The 24,703-nt window shown below is 41.7% G+C and overlaps 1 protein-coding gene across 4 annotated transcripts in view; it reads right to left on the bottom strand.

Moving 5' to 3' along the window:
• Positions 1–24,703, bottom strand: part of ETV6 (ETS variant 6) — a 222,375-nt gene that overhangs the window by 124,458 nt on the left and 73,214 nt on the right. Inside the window, exons 1-2 of one of the 4 annotated variants that reach the window (XM_023520894.1) lie at positions 9,282–9,291; positions 6,850–6,979 (exon numbers count right to left, since the gene is read on the bottom strand). The exons of 1 other annotated variant lie outside the window; for it this stretch is intronic. In XM_023520894.1, coding sequence (XP_023376662.1) covers positions 6,850–6,886 — 37 coding nt within the window. In that variant the 5' untranslated portion in view covers positions 6,887–6,979; positions 9,282–9,291. Of the gene's footprint in view, positions 1–6,849; positions 6,980–9,281; positions 9,292–24,703 lie in introns of those variants that run through there. 2 more of the 4 variants (XM_011376033.2, XM_023520891.1) reach the window with 2 other exon arrangements.

Below are 24,703 nucleotides of genomic sequence, written 5' to 3' on the forward strand. Positions count from 1 at the left end.
TGGCTCTCACTTAGTCTGTCATAAACTTTCAATATTGGGTCTAGAGTAGAGCTGGGCATCTCTGGACTCACATAAATAACTCACGGCACCAGGTAGGGACAACCCATTGCCAACGGCTTCCAAATGTCTCCTTCAGAATTCTAAGGACATTGAGGGGTCTCCCTTCCCCACCCCCACAGGACCAGAGCCTCATTGTCATAGAGTTTATGCCGGAGGAACTGCCTTAAATGTGTACGGAGAGCATGGCATGAAATGCGAAGTGAAAGAAAAGGTCAATAGACCTCTGGTTATATATTTAAAAAAAAAAAAAAGACATCTAAAAATAGCTGCATTTATTGAAGCTGCTTCCTTATCAGGAAGCATGGAGCTAGGAATTAACGTCTGCCTGCATCGGAAATTCTTTCAGACAGCAAACCCAAAAAGGAAATTTCCCTTCCAAAGCATCCTGGCTGGTCTGCTGTGGGCTGTTTTTTCTCTTCGAGCTGTTTGAATCTGAAGCAGCTACCCTGGGACCTGGTACAGCCTCATGGGCTGCTGGAAAAAGAGAAAGCCTTCAAGCATTTGAATGTAAAAAGTGAAGGCGCTCAAAGGAAGGTTTAAGGAGAACAGAATATAAAATGCCAGTGGCTAGCCATCCTTGTGAGAAGTCATTATTGCTTTGTCAAGATCCTGAGAATTAAATCTGCTTTCCTTTGTCCTTGCCTCAATTCTGCTGGTGATGTCATGACACGTCACAGGCAGCTGTGTGAGGTTAGGCCATTTTTGAAACACTGATGATGGCAGACAATAGGGAAGGGATTACTAAGTCTTAGAAGGGTGGAGAAGGGCTAAGGAAGGAGGCTTACAGATCAGGCAAGGCCGGCAAAAACAAAACAAAACAAAAACAGTTACAGACAGAGGTGTAGATATGGTAGTGAAAAGGCCCTGTGCTGGTGTGCCCTAGGGCTTCTAGAAATCATAGGGAGAGGAAAGCTGATGTTCACAGTGGCTTAGAAAAATCAGTCTCAATACTGTTTAGACAGAACTCTAGGCCCTTTCTTTAATGAAACAGACAAGGACATATATGCTTCTTTTGGCCCTTGAAAATGGGAAAGCCACCTCCTAAAGAGGCTATTTGACAGATTGGGAAACTGAAATCGAGCTCTAGTGTGTTATGGGCCACAGTCTATAATGTGCTGTGCTCGGTGTTATATATATACTTGCTCTGATACTTGTGAGAAACCCTCATCAGTTGATGTATTAGAAATTTGAGTCTTAGCGAGGTTAAATCATAATAGAAGTGGCTCTGAAATCAAGGCTACTTGGGTCTGTCCGAACCTAAGTCCTTCCTATTACCACGCTTTTCCATTCAGAAAGAACGAAAGGAAAATGGCACTTGTTCTCTCTCAGGAGGTCATCTTTGGTGAAACGCCAAGGAATGGGGGTACTTGGTGGAGCCCCACTCCCAGGCTGGCCCTCTGAGGCCTCTGTGGCTGGCTCGGTCCCTTTGGTTGCAAAGATAAACTGAACTTCATCCTGAGCTCACAAGAGAGTAAAGAAGAGTCGAAATAGGTGAGCAAAACCAGAACGAATTATCCATAGTAACAGACTTACTTTCCTGATGAAAGCCAGCCTATTGGAGGTTCAGCACAAATTACTAGTCAAGTACATCACTTCAGCCACAGCTACTCCCATCCCTGTACCCCACGGCCCAGACTCCGATAAGCATCAGTGCCTCCACTTTCAAGTCCCTGAGACTTTGCCATTACGTGTCCTCCTAAAAAGGGTAAATGGTGACGTCCAAAATAGCAATCACATTAGATTCTTCATGTGCTGAGTGAATCTAAACATTCAGTGGACCAATCTGAGCCACAGCCAGCTCATCAATAAACTAGAATTAGTAACACCTACTTCAAGGACTATTACATGATTAAATGAGACAGTGTATATGAACACATTTTTGTTACTTAAAACAACATAAAATACTATGATTGTATTGAATTCCCATTTTTGCCTCTTCTTTGGAAACAAAAATAACGTGAAAGCATATAAAATTGTTTGTTGCTCCAGCTAATTAGAAACAAGCAACACTCAATCTCTTTTCACTATCCTGGTTCTAATATAGCTTTGCTTGTCACATGACTGACTTAAACTCAGTTACTCTGCTGAGAATGCAAAATCGCCAAGTGGGTGAGCGGCAAGGTAACATTTCCAGAGGAAGGCATTAAATTAAATTATTAAACACGCACAAGTAGGAGTAGTAATGTAAGAATTTTGAAAGATTCACAAAGAAAGGAAGTAGAGCCAAGGGACTATTTCTGGTGTTCTGACTCTAGAAAACTCCAGGCAGCTACTATGGCTATTTATTAACCCTCAACATCATAAACCATAACCCTATTAAATATGATGAATGAGTCTTAGGTTCCGATTTTTAAATACCAATTCCCAGGGATTTTAGTTCAAACTGGCACTGCAGAATGCAAAGTCTTTGGGCAAATAGTGATTATATCATTAGATGCAATTATATCAACTAAATATGATGGAAAAGGGAATTTAGAATAAAGAAAAGACATTTACTTATTTAAATTCTGCCTCATCAATCTGAAACGTACTACTGTTATCATAAGGGGCGCCCTGAATCACTGTGTGAGGTCAAGTGTTTCCCAGGGCTGGCCCCACCTCATGCGGCACCTTTTGCTGTGCCCTCAGCACTCACAACTCCATGAATTTAGAAAAAGGTGGTCTCTGGGCAGACGAGTTAGAAAAAGTCTCTCCTTCATGGGATGAGAGTGTGAAGGCCCCCAGTGAGAATTAGAAAAAGGCATTTCTTGCTCTAAGCAATAGCCCTTCTCTGCTTAGAGAATTAAGAGTAATCCTGTTGAGGAACTCTGGGGGTCTTCGGTCCTTTTTAGTGTTTTCAAGGTACGATGAAAGGTTTATGTTCCCTTTAAAGAATGGAACTTTTTGTTTTTATCTACCTGCTAAAACTGTTGTATTTCAGCTCTTCTATCCTCCAGCAGTACTCTTTATGGAAGAATAAAAAAAAAAAGAAAAAAAAAAGAAGCCATTTTTAGCTTCTCAATAAACACACTGTGTTTGCTCTCCTGATGAAACAGGGAAGTTCCAGGAGCCGTAGGATGCCGAAGGGCACTGGCCTACACATTTGGGCAGTAAGGAAGCCAGACCAAGACGGCACGGCGGCGCTGGCCCTTCTCTCCTTGCCTCTCCTGTTTTCCTATGCGCCTGGACTGCCCCTGCCTGTCCCTTTCAAGTCCTCTATAATCACCACTTAACACTCTGCTCCATTTATCACTTTGACTTTCTACTTCTCAATAGCTTGCTAATTTGTCACGCTGTATCCTCAGTTTGGCCATAGCTGTGAGTTTGCAGAACAAAATGATGAGAAACCCTCAATAAGAGAATCTTAAATACTATGATCCCCGCCTTCCTCCAACCAGGAAGGAATATATTTTAAGAAGGAAAGGAGAAAAATAAAGAGTTAAGAGAGAGAGAGAGAGAGTTTATCTGGAGATCAATGAGGATAAATGGTGAAAAGAAGCCGCTCTGAGGCACACCAGTCTGGTGAGTATCTCTTTAAAACAAGCCGCTAAAAATGCTTTCGACCTAGTAATACCATAAAAGTCCTGCTGCTGTCTTGGCTTCCAGATTCTTCCCCGTACTTTCCATGAGCATTCCACTGGGAACTGTCTGGAATCCCAGATTAAAACAGCAACGACCCAACTCCCTTGTTAGAATATTTATTTTCTTTTAGGTTTGGAAACCCAGCTGGGACGCATCTTCAAGTATACAGCACAGCCTCAACCATCCTACCAGCTACATGAGACGTTTCTCAAACAGCCTGATGGGCAGCTGAGTCCAGGAACAGGAGCGGGAAGAGGGCATTTCAGCCTCATGTGGAAAGCCCCAGCTGCGGACAAATAGCAAGAGCCTGGGAACCTCCACTTTTAGAGGATTCATTCCAGATGTTGGAACTAATGGTGTCACAACAGGGCTCATGCAGATTACCAAGGAAGTCTCCAAAGTCAGAATGCCAGAGAGTAGGCATTCAGGCAAAATCATCACCCTGAACTGAATGCATAACCTAACAACTGATTATATTCTAAGGTCAGCAATAATATGACATAGTCCTATATCTGATAATTATCTATGTGAGGATCCATCCATCCATCCATCCATCCATCCATCCACCCACCCACCTACCTACTTAAAGTGGAGAAAGCCACTGAATCACTTCGAACAGATTCTTAGAGTCTATGTTCTAATGATCGGTTAGAACAGATTCTAGCCATAAACCAATGCTATGGCCACATCAGTGAATAATGGCTAAGTGTCAACCCTGAATTCATCTATCCATCCAAAAAGTATTTATTGAACACATGTAGTGGCATATTAGATGAGAGCCTAAGTGTGTGACCTTGATAAGATGCTTGAATTCTCTAAGCTCTAAATTCCTTACTTGTGGCATGGTTATAAAAAAAATATCGACCATATAAGTATTGCTGTGAGAATTAAATAAGAATTTAAATGAAGGACTTCACACAGTGCCTGGCATACAGGGTAATCTCACAATAGGTATTAGCTATTATGATTGTGTGCTGGCACACAGTAGGGTCTGGCAAAATAGTGGTAAGCAGCACAGCTGTGGCTCTATGAGGAATCTGTCTACTCTCGCCAAAATTGAAGTGTTGGTATGAAAGGAACAGTTCCAAGTAGGGAGAATAATTCTTTAGGTGAGAATCATATTTTGAAGTTAAGAGGGCTGTTAGATGTTCTCTTGTCCAATCATAACATTGTATGGTAGGAAAACTGAGTATTGTAGTGACTGACTCACAGTCAAGCAGCTGGTTTAACAGCAGAACTGGTTAAGAATTAAGGCCTCCTGACTGCCAGTTTGATGTGTATGTTAGTTTTACCATGATAACTTCCTACAGAGAGGCAGTTCTATGGTAAAGGAGCTGAAATATGCAAAGCCATCTGGAGCCAAACCAGGAATTAGGGCCTCTTAATTAGGGAGGATGTGTCAAAGCATGAGAATAAAAAGCTCGGAAAAAACAGCAGCCCATTTGAGACAAATGTTCATAATTTTTTTTTCTCTATGTACTAGGCAAGGAGTTTGGCCTGCTTTTTTCATTTCTATATCCCCGGCATCCAGAAGAGTGTCTGGCACAGCATGGGTAACGAACTACTTGTTCAATGAATAAATGAATGAGGTTAGGTAGTAGGAGTGTTTTGTCTGAGTGTGTTCCCTCCTGAGGTGGCTATACGAGTCATGGGACAGCTTCTGGAGGGAAAGATGCTATGACCTGGCTGTAGTTTCTTTTGCAATCTGGTCTGCTCCAATGGTGCCACAATACTCTAGTTTACTAAGGACGACAGTGCCTGCAGCCATGACCTTGGCACCAATACAGTCCCAATTTCACCTTTAAAAGCTCATTGAGCAGAAGATGCTACGTAGAGTGGAACTGGACCCTTTACCTCCTTGCCCAAGTGAAGCTGGAATGTGCTGACCATAATATGTAGCAATTCTGTAAATACTGATGGAGACAGCAAGTTGGAAGACGGGTCCCCAAGAGCCTCGCAATCCTCCCTACTGTGGGAGAGAAGGGATAAGGCAGCAATGTCCCGCCAGTACCTCCCAGCATCATGGTCATCTGACTCCCTGAATTATCACAGAAAGAGTAAAGCGACACCTGCGTCCTCTGTCTCCTATTGTTCTCCACTTTCAGCAAGCAACCTTCTGGCTTGTGAGGAAGGATGGAGCAAGAGAATAATAACCTGGGGAGCATTCCCATGCCAGAAAGAGATGGCAAACACAACTGTGCCACTATTTAAGTTATTAGGATTTAACTAGGGAAGGGCCAAGGTGACCCCCAGCATCCTCCATAATCTGGACTTGTGCCCTCGGGATAATATTCAAGCCAGAGAACCTGGCATTTTCTTGGACATCGTGATCAGGGTGGGAATCAGGTGATTCATTCTCCCCAGCTGCCCCCATCACATTGTATCATCTGGGCTGGGTGGCAGCACAGGAAAGAAAGACAAAAAAGGAAATGACAGGTGTCGGCTGCTTTGGAAGCTGGCCCCAGCAGCGCAAGTGTGTTGGCCCTGCTGCCCTGCCAAGTCGCAGTCGAAGATTCAGACAGGGGAGGTGGGAGAGGCAAGGGCAGAGATGATTTGGGAGAGAAAGGTGGAAATATTACAAACGGACTGTGGAGGCAATGCAGGCATGAGAAGCCAGAGAGAGGGGAGCAGAAGAAAGGAGGGGGAGAGAAAGGCCATATCTAGGCGCATAAAAAGAAACAAACAAAAAAAGCAGCCGGCATGGAAAACGAGGGAGGAAGAGACAGGAAGAGCACACAGCTTAAAAATTAGCAAAGCGGGGAGTGAGACTGACTCAGAAGCTGAGACGAATTTAAGGTCTAAAAAAATATTAAAGGGGAATCAGTATGAATCTAGAAAGAAAGACAAACTGTCCCAACAAATTCACCTTGCTTCTTAGAAGATTTAGTTGACTCTGCCATATATTGTCCAATTCCAGATTTTTAGGAAACATGTCAGAGAGCCGAAATGAATCCACGGAGAAACAAGGGACAGGAATCTCAAGGTTTTCAAAGCCATTCTGAGGAGGGGGGCGAACGACTGCAAAGGAGCTTTGGAAGTCACCGAAAATTCACAATCTCAGAGCTCGTCTCTCTCCAGCTTGAAGCCCTGCCCCCTGGCCCCCTGGCCCCCTGACCCCCTGGCCCCCGCACGGTCAGTCATTCTGACCTTGCGGTCCCTCCGTCCGTCTGTCCGTCTGTCCGTCTGTCGGTCTGTCTTTCCCCGTCCCCGGCGCGCGCGGACACTCACGCAGGTGCGCGGGCAGGCGGATCGAGTCTTCCTCCATCCTGAGCGCTCGGGGCACTGGAACATGAAGTGGCGTCGAGGAAGGGTAACTGGGCACCGGGCTCTCGGGAGGTGTATATGAAATTCGCTCCTGCTGTTAAAAACAAGGGCAGGAAGAGGGGAGGGGGGGGGGAAAGACAATGAACACTTGGAACTGAGGTGTGAAATCAGGGAGTGGGGTGGGGGCCAAAGGGAAGGGCACATCTGAACCCCGGCCCAGCCAGGCTTCACGGCAATCCCACCGGCTCCCTCTCCAGATACTATACGGTCGTCTTTCAGATCCCTAGCATTTGGGATTCATGACTAAAACTCTGGAAAGGTATAAAATAGGGCTTCTCCTTTTCTTTTTCTTCTCTCTCTGCACTGGTGGTTTGTTCAAGTAAAGAGGAAAGACAGGAAGAGGAAACAGAACAGTTATGTCCAAGAGAATGGCTTTAAAGACTCTCAAAAATGAGTTTCTTCCAAGTCATATAATTAATGTCGCCAATACTCGAAAACCACGTTTCCTCTTCTCTGGCAATATCCTCGGCTTCTAATCCAAGTATGATCCTATAGTCAGATCCAACAAGAGGTGAGCTCAAAGTGATGGATTATAAATTCGAGATTTAGTTAGTAAATCTATGAGCAAGATTTTTCCATTATCCAGCTATCACATTATACAACCACCAAAAATATCCAAGAATTATTTTTTTCCTTTACAGTAAGGAATCATCTGAACATCAATAGGTATCTCCTTGTCTCTTCATTCTCCATCTCAGAATCAATATTTCCTTTCCTTCTGAAGTATTTCAAAGCTCATTCATAGAATCATCTGCATTTAAGAAAAGTACTGTTTAACTGAAGATACTTATTCAACTGACAAGGAAAGGGGGAGGGGGCCTCAGCAGATCTACTGTTTAAATTCAAACAGGCTTGTGTTTGTTAGATCAATTAAAACAACTCGATGGGATGGGGAGGATTATTATTTGTTTGAAGTTAAAACATGGCAAATAATGGCAAGAAACCAACTACTGTGTTCAGCCAGATGCTTGCAATTTGCATCTGACATCTACATAAGCACTAGTTTGACTTGCAGTCCATACCTACTAAACATAACTTCCGTTAGTTTCTGTGGTTTAACTAGGCAAAGTAAAGTGGGACACACAAGGTCCAAAAATAGGTTGGGGGAAAAAGATCAGTAAGATGCCATTATGAAAACAGAAATCAGGACCAAAAGAAAAATCACAGGTTAAAATAAAGAGAAGGGGGTGTTTATGTTTCGGAAAGACAGTTCTCTAACATTTTATGTTTCATCAAATGTGCAAAGGGAAGCAGGGGAGTCCCCCAGCCCTATAACCAAATTAAAGGTTTTCTTCTGCTCACAGCCTGGAAAGTTTGGTGGTTGTGGTAGGAAGTTTTGATTTTAAATGAATATATACATATTTTCGTAATTTCCGAATGGAATCGCTATACCTTCCCTGAGGCATCCTCAACCAAGAATTAGGGCATTTGAAATATTTCTGTTTAAATATACATCCTAAAGTTTCCTGGTGAATTTTTAAATTAAGGGCAGTCACACACATCCTAAATTTCATTTCTGTATTAATCAAGATGTCCTGAGAAAGGTCACCTAGAGGCGAAACTTGCAACTTCGCTTTTCTTGAACTTTACCAAATATCACACATATTTTGAACAACTCTAACATAAGGATGAGTTATATTTTTGGCATTTGGTTTGGGGTTTTGGGGGTGAAAGAGGTAAAGACAAACACACGTGTGGGAAACTTACAAAATCTGTTTAGGGTTTTTTTTTTTTTTGGAAGTGAAATAGGCTTTTAAAGCATTTTATAAATAGTCTGTTTTTCTAGTATAAGCAATTCTCCGTAAGCTTCAACCCTTGAATAAGCCCCCAGTCCCAATATACATCTAGATATCTTATCTACAGTTAACTTCACTCCCAGAAATAGCTTTCTGTTTTGTTAGGGTTTTTTGCAGAAGTGAAACTGTTGATGAAGAAAACATTGTGCAGCCAGTTTTCAAATGGCATGGCGTGAGTGCGAGGGAAAAAAAAGAAGATGGCATTTTGTAATACGGTGATGACTTTCTCTTTAAAGCATGGAGAAACTCCCAAGATCCTGTAACTATTCCACATGAGTGACAGGCCACCTCATCCCAGCCTTCCTACCCCTCGCCAACTCCACTGAGGACAAGCTGGCAGAAACCCAGCCCTCAAAGTAGATGTTATTTTATCTGGGGAAAAATCTATGTCCGGCTTACTTATAAAAGACAAGCTAAGTACTACCTTTAAAATGTGTATACTCTGACTTGCTAAGTTACCATTGTGCTGTACCTTCATTTCACCGCACTTTCTCCGGAGGCAGCCCCGAGTGTGTCTGCACTTCTTCGTGGTTCCCTGTCCTTACTGCTACACTGAAATGCCACCCTTCAGTGCTTGCCCTGGGATTTTATGCCACCTCCCCACCCACATGGAAACAATTCTAGTTGGAGAAAAAGGTGCTATCTGATGAGGAAACTTATGAAAAGAAGGCCAGAGACTGAGTGAGTGTGGACGCTGAACTCCTCTCATTCCCGGTGACGGCTTCCACTCAGCGAGACTGTGACACCATAAGCTTTGGATGGGAAACTCTTTTGAAAAGGTTCAATGGAGAGACTTATCGGTAACAGAAGAGAGGGTACCTTGATCAAGAGGGGGAAAAGTAAAAGTAAAATGTACTTCTAGGGCTTCCAGCGTTTGCTAGCAGCCATTACACACTATCGTGACCCTCGGCCCAGCGGCCAGCAGCGCACTCAGAACCCTAGGGAGGATGTAGCTCAGTGCCTGGGCTCTTTTCCGAGGAGAACAAAACACACACCTGGGAACCCCACACCACAGGCTCATCTCCTTTTGTCTTTTTATTAGTCTCTAGGGTGACTCACATGGTCCGCATTTTTCAATCTATTTCTATAACCATGCACTTAACATCCACAGTGGCACATTCAGCAGATTATCAGCAATTAGAAAAATGAAACAAATCCCACCATCTCAGATGGAGACATCTAGACAGAGAGGCTTAAGGAGACAAATATCCAATTTCTCGAATAAAGGAAACCTCTTTATTCTCACTACTGCTTCTCTGGTCTGACCCCACCAAAGAGAAGGGAAGCACCCGCTTAGAGCTCATTCACCTCTGAAACAAACAGTCAGATGAAAACCAAAGGTGCTTCATTTTAACATTAGAGAGGAGATAAGAATTTTCCCAAGAGGATCGTAACCACTACCTTAATTAAATTAAAATGCTACAGACAGTGATATTAATGCATTCGAGTGTTGTAGAGGGATAAACTGCCAGCGGAGGTCAATGATGTGACTAAAATTGCAGTGATGTGGGAACATTACTGTTTAGATGCTAAAAAAATAAAACAGGCTGCTCTGCTCTCAAATCTGCAGACACAACCTATCAAACCAACCAGAAGATCAAAAAGAGAAGCATCGCCATTTCTAAGGCCAATTGTAATACCTATGAAAAGAGGGGTGGGGGGTGGGGGGGAAGAGCAGTAGGAAGCTCTGAACTGAGAAAATAAGGCTAAAAATAGTTTTGGGCAAGGGATGAAATGTAAATTTTACTAACCATTATAGAAAGCTTTTTTTAAAAAAATAAAAAAAAAAATTTAAGTGGAATATGGAGTGGTGTGGCTGCAAGCACAACTACTGAAACCAGGATGTGTTCAGCTCCCCCTCCTCAGTTCTGCCCCCGACCACGAAGGACCAATGAAGGGTACCCGTCTAATGCTGCTCATTCTTAAACCAAGTGCTTAGGAACCTGTGACTATCACACGAATCAAGCTTATACATTTTGGGCTAAGTAGAAAAATGGCATTTCTCCCCACCTCCCACCCCTGCTTGCATATTACAGAAGAGTCAAAAAATGAATATTATTATTACTAAAAAATGTCTTTCCTATTCAAAAAATAGAGAGCATCTATAAATCATGGGGATCCCCCTAGTGCATTTATGCACTTGTTTTTTACACCATTAACTCTTTGAAAAGGCTGAAAAGTTGAGAAACTTAGAGCCTATTGCCAGGGAAATATTAACTTTCTGGAAATAAAGATAAAGCTTTTCTGGAATTGAGAAAAACAGAAATAAAGTTTGGTTTACTTGTAAAAAGATGGTGTATAGGTAATTTCAAAGATTCCTTACTACAAAGCTGAGATGTCCTTATATTAGGATCTTTTTCCAAAAGTAGTCCCCATTCCCAATATAAATGCCAAGAATGCCCCAATGATGGTTTCGGAAGCCTATGTATAGTACTGAGATGGAAGAGTGTCATAGAAACAGAGCAGTGAATGATGACCATGGCCATTTCCTGGTGAACTCTGGTAAAAATGCCACAGGTACCCTTTGCATCCTGCAGCATTTTGGTGCCCCGTCTCTGCACTGAAAATCGGCAGCCCAGACAAGATGAAAACAGCAGGCACCAGAGATACAGTGGACACAGGAATAATATTCAGTATTTTGAGGGAAGGACTCTTTTCTACCTGCAGGTTTTTAGGAAAGCGGATGCTTGTACTGTAGTTGTTTTCTGTAGCTTGAACAGAAGAAATCTTTCCTATGGGAAGCCATTTATTGAGATTTGCTAAACTTAAGTCTCAAATACACAATTATTTAAGTACATTCTTCTGGCTGCAAAATGATTCAAGGTGGTGACTGGTTTTCTTTAAATAAGCTTTCATTAACAAGAGAAAACGACATATCACCAAAAAAATCAACAAGATCGAAATTTGAGAGGCACAGTTTTCTACATTTTTGGCACGGTAATCTGCGTAGGAATACAAATAGATATACACAGGAACCTAAACTAACACACTCTTGAATGTCAATTCTTTTACTTGAACAACTACACTGAATATTTTGTTTACCCCCAAATATAGCGAGATCAACTTAAAGAACTTGAGAAAAAAATACAAACGTTGGTCTTCCTTTTAAAATATACATTATACACGGAGCCACAGACCATGACATTTTTGGCATGCCCCTAGAAAGAACAGATTACATTGGGATGTGGAATACACACACCTTAGGATGTAGGTGTTCAACTATGAATTTTGAAGTAGAAAACCAGATCCATCAAATCAGAGCAGTGAAGTTGCACTGCTATCTTTCCATCCCTTCGAGGCTCCAGAAGATGTCTACACCCGTGGCCTAGGTCAGCTCTCCTCTTAGTGCCCAGCTCCTCTCATGAGAGAAACACCCTTCTGGGTACTGAGTCATTAGAGTTTTGCAACTAAACTGGTCTTTTGCTTTAAACGTGCCTGAAATAATTTCAGGATAAAAAAACAATGGGAGTACTCTGTGAAAATTAGGGTAGGTGGGAACTATACTCCTGATCTCTGGAGCTTCCTCCCTTGGTCACCCAGATGCCTGTTCAGCCGTGGGGGATGGGGAGTGGCGTGGTGCAACAAATCCCACTCACACTGATGTCGGGGATCTACTAGGAGCTCAGCTTCACCGGTATGAGGAGTGCTTTTGCTTTGGACATTGAAGAAGTGTTTAGGACCTAAAATATGCAGATTCATGCATATTTAGAACTGAAATAGTCCCTTTCCTTACCTTCTAGCCTATCACATCCTAAAATCAGAAGACAATGTATTGTGTATGTCAAACAGATAAAATTAAGTCAAAGCATCTTATCCCTCCCTTTACCCAGAACTATGCTATCTACGCACAGTAAGGTGACTAAAAAGAAGCGTTAGCAATAGACTCTGCAATCAAGCATTGCTGTAGAAAGTCATTCAGGTTTTTTCCTCCCTATGATAGTTATGAAATATTTTAGGATTCATCAAGCATCTACTAGGAGCCAAGGCCTGTACTAGGCATTATGAATTCTGCTACCATAAGTCCCAGAATTTCCAAGATGGCACCAATATTAAAAATTCTGGGTCATTTTCCCCAGAAATACATATGGGTACTCATGCATAACAGTTATACCCCTCAGAACATACGTTCCAATCTTAGTTGGAAAATATAGTCACTGTAGGAAGGGCAGCTAGCATGAAGAGAGCCCTTGGAATGTGCCTCCCAAGAAGACTTTATTTCAGACTCACAATAACCCTGTAAGGAAGGCATCATTATCTCCATTCCACATGAGCAACCTGATCTGAAGATCACAGGAGTTCAGCAATCTGTTCAAGTCACCAGCTTGGGAAATGGAATAGTTGGCATAAAGAAGAGAAATAAGAAATTACATTTAAGTGGCACTGGCCAGTCCACAATGGCTTCACAACTTCTGGGGAATATCCCGAGAGATAAATTCAAGCTTGTAAGGATTATAGCAGCTTTGGAATATTTCATTGCTTTGTGTCCTCGCTTCTCACAGAAGTTTAGTGCAGTTCCTATGGGTCAGTCAACAGAGCTGCCTAAGCCAAGCTGCTGACTTTCTTAATCCTGTTTCTTATCCTATGAGGAGCATAGATGGAGGGAGTTGATGCATTTAGCTGAAGGAAAGGGACCAGATAAATACGATGTATGAAAGAATTCCTCCAGGCATGACCTCTGAACAGGCACAGCCATTGGCATCATCTAGGGATGTGTATTACCTGTGGACACAATCAGCAGGGCCAATAGGGCATTTATAGATTGCCGGTGCATATGATGACTTCACCTTATAGAAATCACGTCTTAGGTAATTTTTGAGTAAAAATACATTACTTTTGTCTCTAACATTTCCTTAAACAACAAAATACAATTCCCTTACTCAACTCCTTTCCCTTTATCCAAGAGCAGCAAATCTAAATATACAGGTGAGACAAACAGGAGCAGTGAGGAAAAAAGGCCCTGTCAACATTTATTCGGAGCCTGCGGTGTGCAGATTGCTATACAGAGAAGGAGCTGAGTTGGCCTCCAGAAATCACGGTGGCCACAGTCCAACAAGGCTTCTCCAATGGCCTGAAGATGCGGACTCCCATTCTCTCAAATGACGAAATGGATGGAGGATCTAAAGACATACGTGGCCTGTGGGGAAAGAAAGCTTTAAAGGATCCTCATGGGAAGGACCAGTGTAAGGAAGGGTTAATGCTGACCTATAATCTTTCAGAGGGCGGGGCCAGCAACAGAGACCTATGGACTAGAAATATGTGTGTGGCTTATTGTTCCCCCGAAAGCCAATTTTAAGCTGAGACTAGGTGACTCTAAGAGGGGTCCCGGCCCCGAGAAGGAGCTCAGGTGGAACTTGAAGGTGCCTTATAACTCTAAAATGCTGCTTCTATATGATCGTACATCTCCTGGCACGTCAAAGGTTATTAACTACAGTGTGGGTGGAACAGATCCAAATAAAACATAAACACCACAATCTCCTTTTCCATAGTCCCCTGAGTTCCCTCCCAGGATCCTAGGGAATCCTACTGCTTAGAAAAAGCACTGGTGTCTAGAACTAAGAGCAACCACTTTAAAGACAAGTCCCCAAAGCAAAAAACAAACAAACAAACAAAAACCACAAAAACAAAAAACAAAACTCAAATAGATTTCTTTATTGTTCTAATTTTTATAGTTTAATTAAAATCCTCTCCAACCTTGAGATGCTGATTTTTTTCTGAATTTCTTAAATATTTCTGACATGAATTAGTAAGCATAGAATCTCAAGCTATGACTCCTTTTCATGCCAGGTTGTGGCTTCCAGGGATGTTTTTTTGGTTGAAGGGTGCTCAGCTTACTTGGCTGGAACCCAGTGCTGATGCAAACAAAGTCACAAGCTTCAGACCTGGGTCGGACAATTAAAAGCACGCCCCTCCACGTCCCAGCTTACACGAGTCCCGACCATGATGTAGATGATTGATTTCGCTCAAAGTGGAGAGTAGGTAAACTCAGCAACACACATCACCACTCCTGAAAACCCCAGGAAAGTACATGTCCTACTGAGAGTGGTTACTTCAGTATGAGAAAGCTGGTTATATGGAACCAGCAGGCGTTACTTCTGGGAGAAATGAAGTCTTGCTGCTGGATTTATCCAGAAATGCCCCTAAGCTTTTGATCAACCTTTTGAAAGAGAGTCAACTAAATCCTTTCTTCCTAACTAATTCTAATAACAGAAGAAACAGGTATTTAAATTAACAGCAGCTTATATCCTGGGCTCAACAAAGAGCCAAGTTCGGCTCTTTATTAGCTGCTTTCTCCTTCATTAATGCTATTCCCCTTAATGGTTCGGCTATTACAATTAGCCAGTCTGCAGTGTCCCTGCCTGGGGCTAACGAGCAATGAACTGAGAGAGTTGCTACTTAGTTGTTGTATCAAGGACGCCATCAGAGAGGCTTCTCAATTTCTCTCACCAAAGGAGAGATACCTTCCAGGCATATTCTACCTGCCTTGTGACTGCTCTCCTACAGCACTTACAGTGCCCCTGGGGTGGGAGCTCCTCAGGGCATCATGGGACCTTAAAACCTGGACAGCAGAAAGGATGAGGGTCAGGCTTCTGCAGAGCCCAGAGGCATAAGGAGCCCAAAGCGTTGCTTCAAGCCTTTGTATTAATCATTAATTCCTCCCTCCCTTGCCACCTTCCCTTCTCCTGCCTCATAAACCCTTTCTCCCCTCCCCAAGCAACTTTCTTCTGTGACATAACTCTGGGCTTTGCTCCTTATCATCTTTCTTGAATAGCTGGATCTGGAAGTCTTGTAAAAGGAAGAGAGAGAAAGAGGAGCAAAGCCCAGAGGGAGGCAACTCAGACCTCCTCAAAAACTAAAAAGATTTTTTGCCCTCTGATTTATCTTTAAGAGTTGTCTACAGCTTAATAAGAAGTTGTCTACAAAGCCTAATAAGAAGGTTTTAAAGACTTGATACCAGAGCAAGATTTACATTCTAATTCAAATGAGGGTAATCCATAGAAATGCTGAATAAAGCTGAATAAAGTCTCTAAAATGGCAGCCTCAAAGGAGCTGATTGCATGACGTCCTACAAGGTCCTGACTGCATGCAGCCTATTTCCAATGAACCAGGAGACACCCCCACTCCCATATGCTTCAACGAGTAAGGAAGAAAGCTGGGTTACAACCACTACCACAGCAAAGCGAACAAATTTCCCTGCCCTACATACATCAGATAAGTCTTCCGTTGCCTCAGGCTGAGAAATAAATATAAATTTAAAAAGCCTTGTAAACTATACCTAGAGTAACAAGTGCAAATTAGATCTGGAAAAGATTTATATCTCTGGAAAATGTTTACTACCAAAATAATTTTCAATAAAACCATGTAAGAACACTGTGCTCAAAAACAATGTAAGAGAAATAAGTCGGCATCTCCTCAGTGTTGCTGTCTGAGAAACTGGCATAACAACACCCAACCTTTACAGTCACATAACATTTTAAAGATAAATGATATGAAGCTTATAAAATATTATGAGTTTCTTGAAACAAAAGCTCTCTGTAAATGCAAGACATTGTTATAATGAGGAATTCGAGAAGTCACAAATAAAGTATTACTTTTTATGGCTGTTTTAATAATTAAACTTGTCTTTATATCGTAAAATGGGAAATTAACTTAATTGAAATGAAGACGGAAGATGACAATGACCTCAATATATGACTGAGTAATTAGGGCCGAATTTATCTTTTTTCCCCCCCAACCTCTATTACTCTAAAAAGTAACATATAAACAACATTGAACACCGATGAAGAGTGTCTACATTTCCTCTTCTGGAAAAACTTTTTCAGAAGTAATCATCTTGGCAAGTAATTTCTACCACTACTTGTCAAAAAAATCACAGAAATTCCCTGATTCTTAGATACAGGATTCCTTATAGGAGCTCAGAAAAGGCATCTTCCCCCTCACTGCAGTCACAGTTCAAAAGATTTGGGAGTTTCGTTTTTGACAAATGATCACTGAAAATGGGTTCCGCTGACGAGGTGAATATTACCATGAAAAATGCCTCAGGCATCAGCACCATTCTAAAAATTTAATGACAGGAATGAGAATGAAATATGTGTGTGTGCATGATAACAACGATTAACAGAATATTAAGCAGCTTGAAATAATGTGTTGCATTCTTGTAGCCCTGTTGTTAAGACTAATTAATAGTTTATTTTATGCAAGATCGTGTGCCTTCATTAAAACTACTAGTGATCAGTAATACATGAAAATATGCTTGAATTTCCACATACTTCAGGATGTGAAGATCAGCTAACAATTTAGAAAACACACATTTTAAACCAGGAATTCTGAGTCGTCACCGGACTCATCTAGAGAAGCTTTAAGAAAAAAAGAATCTCAGTGTCCAAATAAATCAGCCAGGCATCAATAATTTGTAAAGCTTCCCATGCTATTCTAATATGCGGAGGGGTAAGGCTGAGAATCAGTCTTAAATCAAGACATAAAAAGAGTATGTCAAAAAAATACATGTTAAATGATTATCTTTCACACCAGGTTTTTAGAAACCTTATTAACCAATTTGCTAATTGTCCTTCCCTCCTGAGTAAATTGCTATTGTTCTGCCTTTAATCATAAAATGGAGATTATTGGCGTAATATAGGAAGTTCTTGAATGATGACTACCTGACCTATATATGAATAACTGCCCCAGACAGGTGTGCCTGCAGTGGTTCCTCTTCTCTCCCAACTGCCTCTGGAGTTCCTCCTCTACACACCCCAGGAAGGCTGCTCAGCTTCACCATCTGGAGATCCTCCTGGAGCCCGCGTTCTCAGCACTGGCTGCACTTGAAGTGTACAGCAGTAGCAAAACAAGGTTAATGAAGAAACAAGAAGGAAAGAAAACCCATTCTACTTCTGGTCTTGCCCTCCCTTCCCCCTCTCCTACCCAGAAGTTTCTGTCTGTCTTCATGTGCTCAAGTCCCAGACTCCCTTCCTGCTCAAGAATGAATCCACATGAAAACTGAAGAGCCTCTTTGTTAGGTGCAGTAATCTCTGGGTGAACCCCGTGATGCCAGCAGAGCTGCATTTGTGCCATTCTGAAGTGGCAAGTGGGACATGATTTTTTCCCAAAGTAACCTTGATACTAGTGATCAGGTCTCTGTTTTTGGTACAATGAACTATCAACTGATTATAATTGGAAAAAACACCTTGAACTCTAAGCAGCTGACTTCTTAATAAAATCTTATAACCCTAAACTAGTAGATGGAAAGAGCCTGCTAATGCTCTTCACTTGTAAGACAGTTTATAGGCCTTCAATTAAGGCCTATAAATTAAATGCTGCCAAATCCTCTTAACACTCCTAGAATTATGTCAACAAAACTAGCACAAAACCTACTTGACAGATGTAAGAATTAAGGCTGAAGGGTTATAAAATTCTTGAATGAATAACCTAACTTCTCTTGGATGGAGCTAGCAGTCTTAACCCAATGTTGTCCTCTTTCTCCAGTTACTTTCTGCCTATAATGTTTTTTAAACTCTTAGTTTTCATAAAGTTTGTGTATAAAGTAGCTCTGAAGGGGAGGGATAGCTTACTTAAAAACCTCGCTGATTGACGTATTCATTCCTTGATAAAAACATTCTCAAAAAAAAAAAAAAAAAAGCCAGTGGAACTTAAAGTACTCAAGTTCTCTTTATAAAACAAAATTTTCAACAGTTTCCAAGCATTTTGACATTATTATTATTTTCTCTCTTCTTTTAAGCAAAATAACAGTTCTAAAACAGTGATAGAATTGTGACACAGATATGGCTTTATCATCCGAAATTCATTCAGGTGTTGAAACTACGAGAGTGGATAGTAATTCTCTTCACATCTTCGGAAAGCTGTGAAGGCATGCTACGGCATTGTCAGTTGAGCCTTACCAATGGTTTCAACAACAGTTCTAACATGGAGACCCCAAAAATAAATGTCTAGTTTTCAGAAGCTAACCTTGAGTGTTACCACCAGATTATAGGACAAATACTGATAAGATGAAAACCTCCGCATGACTCTGAACATCCTAAGACCTCAATAACAATCCCATTCATTTCAAACCACTGTCAAGAAACACTTTCTAGTTCAATAAAGGCGTTTTGAAAATTTCTTATAGTTAATTATAAGTTTTTAACTCTATTACCCTGACTGATTTAAGCAGTTCCTTCCCCATCCATGGACTCAGCAGTAGGTACCCATTCAGAGCTTCCCTACCTGCCTCTCCTCTAGCTCCAAGCCAAGTCTCCCAAGTTCATGCTCACCTGACCTCCTCAGCAGACCTTGCCCTTGAGTTTGGATCTAAGTCTCATCTTCACACTTCCTTGTTTCCAGGTCAATGGTTTGCTGGAGCTTGGACTTTGATCTTCCTGTGTTCACATCCACAGTCAGGGGCCAGGGGCCTACCTTACCTTCACCTGCGTCTCAGACCCCCCAAACCAAACTGGAGCCCTAGGTCCTCCCACTCACCCAGTAAGGAAGATTGTCATTAGCAGAAAATTCCGCCAGAGCAGGGACCCTTCCTGTCTTGTTCACTACCATATCCCTTGCACACTGAGTGGTGCCTGTTGGCTCACAGTAGGTACTCCTTAAGTAGTCACTGAATGACTGAATGAAGAAGCCTCATTAGACAATCTCAGAGCATTTTCTAATGCCAACATAAACTCATCTTTAGTCCTGTGTTTTCCCCTAGGGCTAGAGAGTGACTTATTGACAAAGTTTTAAGTCCAACTGTCTACATAAAACTCTTGCTGCAGGCTGCCAGCACCACCTCATCTCCTACTTTTCTCCAAGAGACACGTTCACTTCCCGATTATCCATTTAATTTTAGGCCTTATTCCACATGGTTCCAAGTTACCCGGCATACCTTACTTACTATGATCTTATCCCATCAACTCTGCTGCCTTTCAAGATAGATGCTCTATAATGGGCTTATTATACTTATCCCAAAGATGCCATCATTCCTCAAAAGTACTTTAGAAACACCTCTTTTAGGACTTTCTGAGCCCGTTATAGATAATGGTTTATTGCTATTTCTCGTATGTGACCAAAAAAAACCTTACTCACAGACTTGACGCCAAATTATTTCGGCTATTTCCAAAATTTAAATCCCACATCAAGGAACAAAGTTGTTCATTAATTATCTATGTAATGTTTCTCTCCCAGCTAGACTTAAAAAAGTGGTGACACGCACTGTGTTTGCATTGTTGACTGCACTCCCCCCATGTGCCTGATACGCTGTAGATACACCACTAATAATTGGTGAGTGAATTAAAGAATGATCTGAAGACCTTTCAAAAAGATCTTTCTTTGGTTCAACAAATACCTGCCTGACACTGCTAGGTGCTGAGAATATGGAGATGTGTAAAGAAAAAAAAAAAAAAAATCTTCCTTAAGGAGTTTAAAGTCTAGAGGGGGTAAAAAAAAACTTAAAGGGAAAGGAAAATAAAGTATTATTTATTGTCAACTCTTATGTAAAACAGGCACATATAGTACTTCATTTAAATGTCCCAGCTATCAAATAAGCATGACATTTCAATCCTCATTTTAAAAACTAAGAAACTGGGATTCAGCAATGTTACATTAACTTGCATAATGTTAATAAGTGACAAGCTAGTCTCTGAACCCAGAGCCTAGCGACAGCAAAACCCAGGTCCTTCCTTCCAACGACACCAAGCAAGGTGTATACAATTCAGGTAAGTGTTTTGTCTTGTGACTACTTTTGAAACTCTGAAGGAAGCAAGACTTACATGGCTATTTGAGTGCTGGTACGGGTATACTTTCTGTTAGCCTTACCCCATACTACTCTAGAAATCACGTTAGGTAACACACCAACTCTCTTCTCACTAAGAAGTACTCCAAAGACCAGCTCCCTTGCCCTCACTCCCACGTCAAGAAGCAAGGCTTATTTAATCACAAATCCATGACACCCATTCTGATATTAGGGTGAAGGTTGGTAGACCTATAAATGCCTACAGAGGGGGTGAGTGGATTAAGCTGCAAATAAACACTGGTACACATGGAATTGGAAGGAAGAACGAGGCCTTTGGGATGTAGGCCATAAATTACCAAGACATTTTGCCCACCCTTACTAAGGAGGAAATGAAGAATGGAGCCTTTCAAGTTTCATTCCAGTGACATTTTAAAGAGACAAGTTTCATATTATGACAAAAAAAAAATTTAGAATCTCGGAGCCATGGTTTCCTTTCCTTTAGACTGCTTTATTCGGTTCCACATCTATTGTAGAGCAGTGCAGAGTGGTGGTTAAGAGCTCTGCTTGGAGGCACGAGGCTTGTTTTGACTCTTGGCTCTAGCACTTAACTGTGTGACTTTGTACAAGTTACTTAAACTCCCCAAGCCTCAGTTTCTTCATCTGTAAAATGGGATAGTAGCACTGGTTCTGCCTGAAAAGGTTGTAAGGATTAATGGAGATAATACGCTAGAACTTAGCATAGTGCTGGCACATAAAAGTATAACAAGTATCAGTGACAAGTTCATGTGCCAGGGTGTGGCAAATCTTAAGGACATACAGATAGATACAGTCATTTTTGAGGTGGCTTGGCAGTTACATCCGTGGTAGGCACAAGATATCACATGATTACATACAGAACTCTGGTAAAAGACACGAGGCTCGTGTAAAACTACGATCTATTATAGAGTTTAAGTCACTTTCAAGAAGCTTTGCAAATCATGTTTTTAGCAGGGGAAAAAAAGGGAAAATGAAAATCAAAGGACTCAATTCCTATAAAGATGCTACAATAAGAGAAACAGACACTGCCAGGTCTGCATGTCCTGGCATGATCAGACTATCCATCTACCTGGATTGAGTAGGTACTTAAGCAGAGATATTTCAAGGTAATTTCTGTTACATGAACACCCACACTCTGCCCAAAGGGAAAACCTGCATTTGCTTCTTCTGATTCACATGTTAGTGACTACAGGAGACCAAGTGGTCTGCTGAGCAAAGGTTTTCCCACTGTCTGCTACAACAGTCAGTACAGTGGGCCAGCTGTCAGCGCCAGCTTCACCTGGACTTACAAATCAACTCTTCAATACCACTGAGTGTGGGGATGGTGCTGTGGAAGGTGCCTACCTTGCTCTAATAACGAGCACGTTTTATTTCTTGCATCGAGGTAACTGGTTCTTTGCTAACGACACCTCTTTTTTCCAGATGGTTCCATCAATATTCGGGGGCAGTGTGGCCGAGAATGAGTTGTCAGGGCAGAGCGTGGTACAATTATTCAATCAGTACCCACTCACTGTGTATTTACTCTCCTCTACTTTATAAACTTTTCTGTAAGCTCCAAAATTAAACCGAGGGAAAAAATTAAAACGAGGTGGGTGATATTTCAGGGAGCGTTGTATAGGCGGAAGGGCTAAAGGAAAATGAAGAGGTGAGTAAAATATATTCAGCACCTTATATGTGCCGGATACTTAAGCCATGATATCTTTCTGTTTTGTAAATGAAAAAAATCCAAGTCTCGGCAAGCTTAAAGAACTTGTTTTCCAATGTCTTATAATAAATGGTGCTAGACTTTGAATTAAGGTATGTCGGATTCCAAAGCCATTATTCTTCTGCATTTTCTCCCCAAAATGAGGAGTAAGGATCTTTGGCAAAATGAAAGTGGTACTGTGGAATCATGGACGATAATAAAAAAAAATAGGTTTTGAAAATTCTAGCATTTCGCAAGATGACTGGAAACCTGGAGTTGGGCAATTTAAATAGCAGAGAGGACATTCTGACATGCAGGGTAATGTGTTTAGGCCCAGTGTCAAGGTGTCCTAAGAGCAAGGATCATTCTAGGTCCTCTACAGGCAGAAAAAGTTGTCTGCGTGTCAGGGATACCTGGAGAACCGTGGAAGCTGCCCACTCCTTCTCTGACTCTGACAAAGCAGCACATTCAAAGAACACAGTGTAAGATGGCAAAAACAGATGAGGTGGGACAGCAAGGGTGAAAATACCCTAAGTATGTGGAAAGACTGAAGGAAACTGTCCTTCTGAGCAGAGCTTGGCGATGGAATCCATTTCTTCTTTGACTTCTCTTGTTTCCCACTTCCTGCTTCTTTCTCATAGTAAGTGTGAACAGAAAAGGGCCCTAGAAATCAAAACTAGTACTCATTTTTCAGACGAAAAATCTGAGACCAACAGAAGTGTCTGAAATCACACTTCTTGTTTCAGAAATCAGGTAGTTATCAGTTCTTGTTTTCGTTTTCTACCACATACTGTAGTAGACACAGGGTAGATCACACACACACACACATACACACACACACACACACACACACACACACACACACACAGACACAGAAATTTTACTTTGTAAGCACAAAGATATCCCTACTTATCTTGACTTCTCCAAACCCCAGGACTGTGTACTTTGAATCTTCTTCTACCGAACTGCATTAAAGATTTGCCCTGTAACATTCACAAACTACTGCCTCGGTCATGTCTAAGGTACCTGGTCAGGTTGCAGGTAAGGGCTGTGGGGTGGGAGGGAAGATTTTTCTTTATTCAGGGCTCCCTGCACTGGTCGCCTTCTTGGTGACGACCAGCCATCCTGATTTTCCTGAGACGGGGGTAGGGGTGAGTGGGTAGGTGGGGGTTGTTCTGGGGTGAGGGATTTCAGTGCCAAAACTTGCAAAGTCCCAGGGAAACCAGGACAAGTTGGTCCCTCTATTGCCTTCAGTAGGGTCACAGTATCAACTGAGCTAAAAGACCCAGACAGATAAAATGCATTTAGCTGGAAGTTTTAGCCAGCCTAACACTAGCTAAATGGTAGTTAACATTTCAAGTTTTTAAGAAAAGAAGCAGGATGAAGATTAATGACCATAATGGGCTTTGAGCCCTTGGGGAGGAAGGTATTCTCAAAGTAGGAAGTGTTAAGTCCATAAAAGAAACAATATGAGAAAGCAGTGGGGCTTTTTCATACCTAACAAGTATGACTAAACCTCTAAACACTTCCTGTTCTGTCCCATGTTTTGCTGAAATTCGTTTTTCCTTATCAGCCAAGAAGGTAAGGGGAAAAAAAACTGTTCTCTCTTCTCTTCTTAAGAATAACAGAGGGGAATTTTAAAACCTCCAAAGGTTTAGCAAGCTCTTGCTTTCACATAGAAATATTATGAGAAAACAAACAGCTCTCATTTTTCTCCTTAAGCATTCTAAATTCTAGCTACATATAATTTTGAGTAAGTATAAAACCATCTGATTAGGAAAGATAAATACTTGTACCCATTCAGCCATCTAGTTATATTTTGAACAAAATTGTTGTTGTTGTTGTTGTTAAACAGTGTGGTAGGTGATGACATACAACACTAAATAAGGAGAATATGTTTTTATTTCATATGTCGCAGCATCCTAAAGATCAAAAATTGCCTTTTTAGATGTAGTCATGAGTCTTCGTATTGCAGTAGAGAAAGAGAACCACTTCTAACATAAAACTTTACAATTAAATAATTTCTTCCCATTCAAAAAGAGCAGTGCCACAAAAAGCAGTCTCACTTCCACCATTTCTGGGTCACCAAATACACTGGAGGCACTTGGCCTACAATGGGATAGAAAGGATGTGAGCCAAGGAGGGGGTTGCACCAGGGCACAAGTCAATGGGTTCCCTGACTCACGAGAACAGCTTCAAGCCGCCCTGTATCCATATTGGGGAAAAGCCTTCTCCCCGCTTCTCTGATCTCTTAGAAGCATGACTTGAACAATATAAAGTAATATTTTAGGGAAGGGCAAATGGCAGCCGACTGAGGGGCCCGAGAACCATGGAAAAGGCTTTTTCTCCTTCCATCTCCACTCTAATGGGTTGACTGTTGTACCCTCCAAAACAAAAGAGGCCAATTAAAACCAAGCTCACAAATCCACCCCCGTTCTTCCGTGCATAAAGCTGCCGACACCATTCTCTTCATCTGTAGGATGAAGTCTAGAGAACTGAAATGGCAGGGTGACGGGACAGCAGAGCAGG

This window comes from Pteropus vampyrus, unplaced genomic scaffold, assembly GCF_000151845.1.
Source record: "Pteropus vampyrus isolate Shadow unplaced genomic scaffold, Pvam_2.0 Scaffold283, whole genome shotgun sequence".
NCBI classification, from domain to species: Eukaryota; Metazoa; Chordata; class Mammalia; order Chiroptera; family Pteropodidae; genus Pteropus; species Pteropus vampyrus.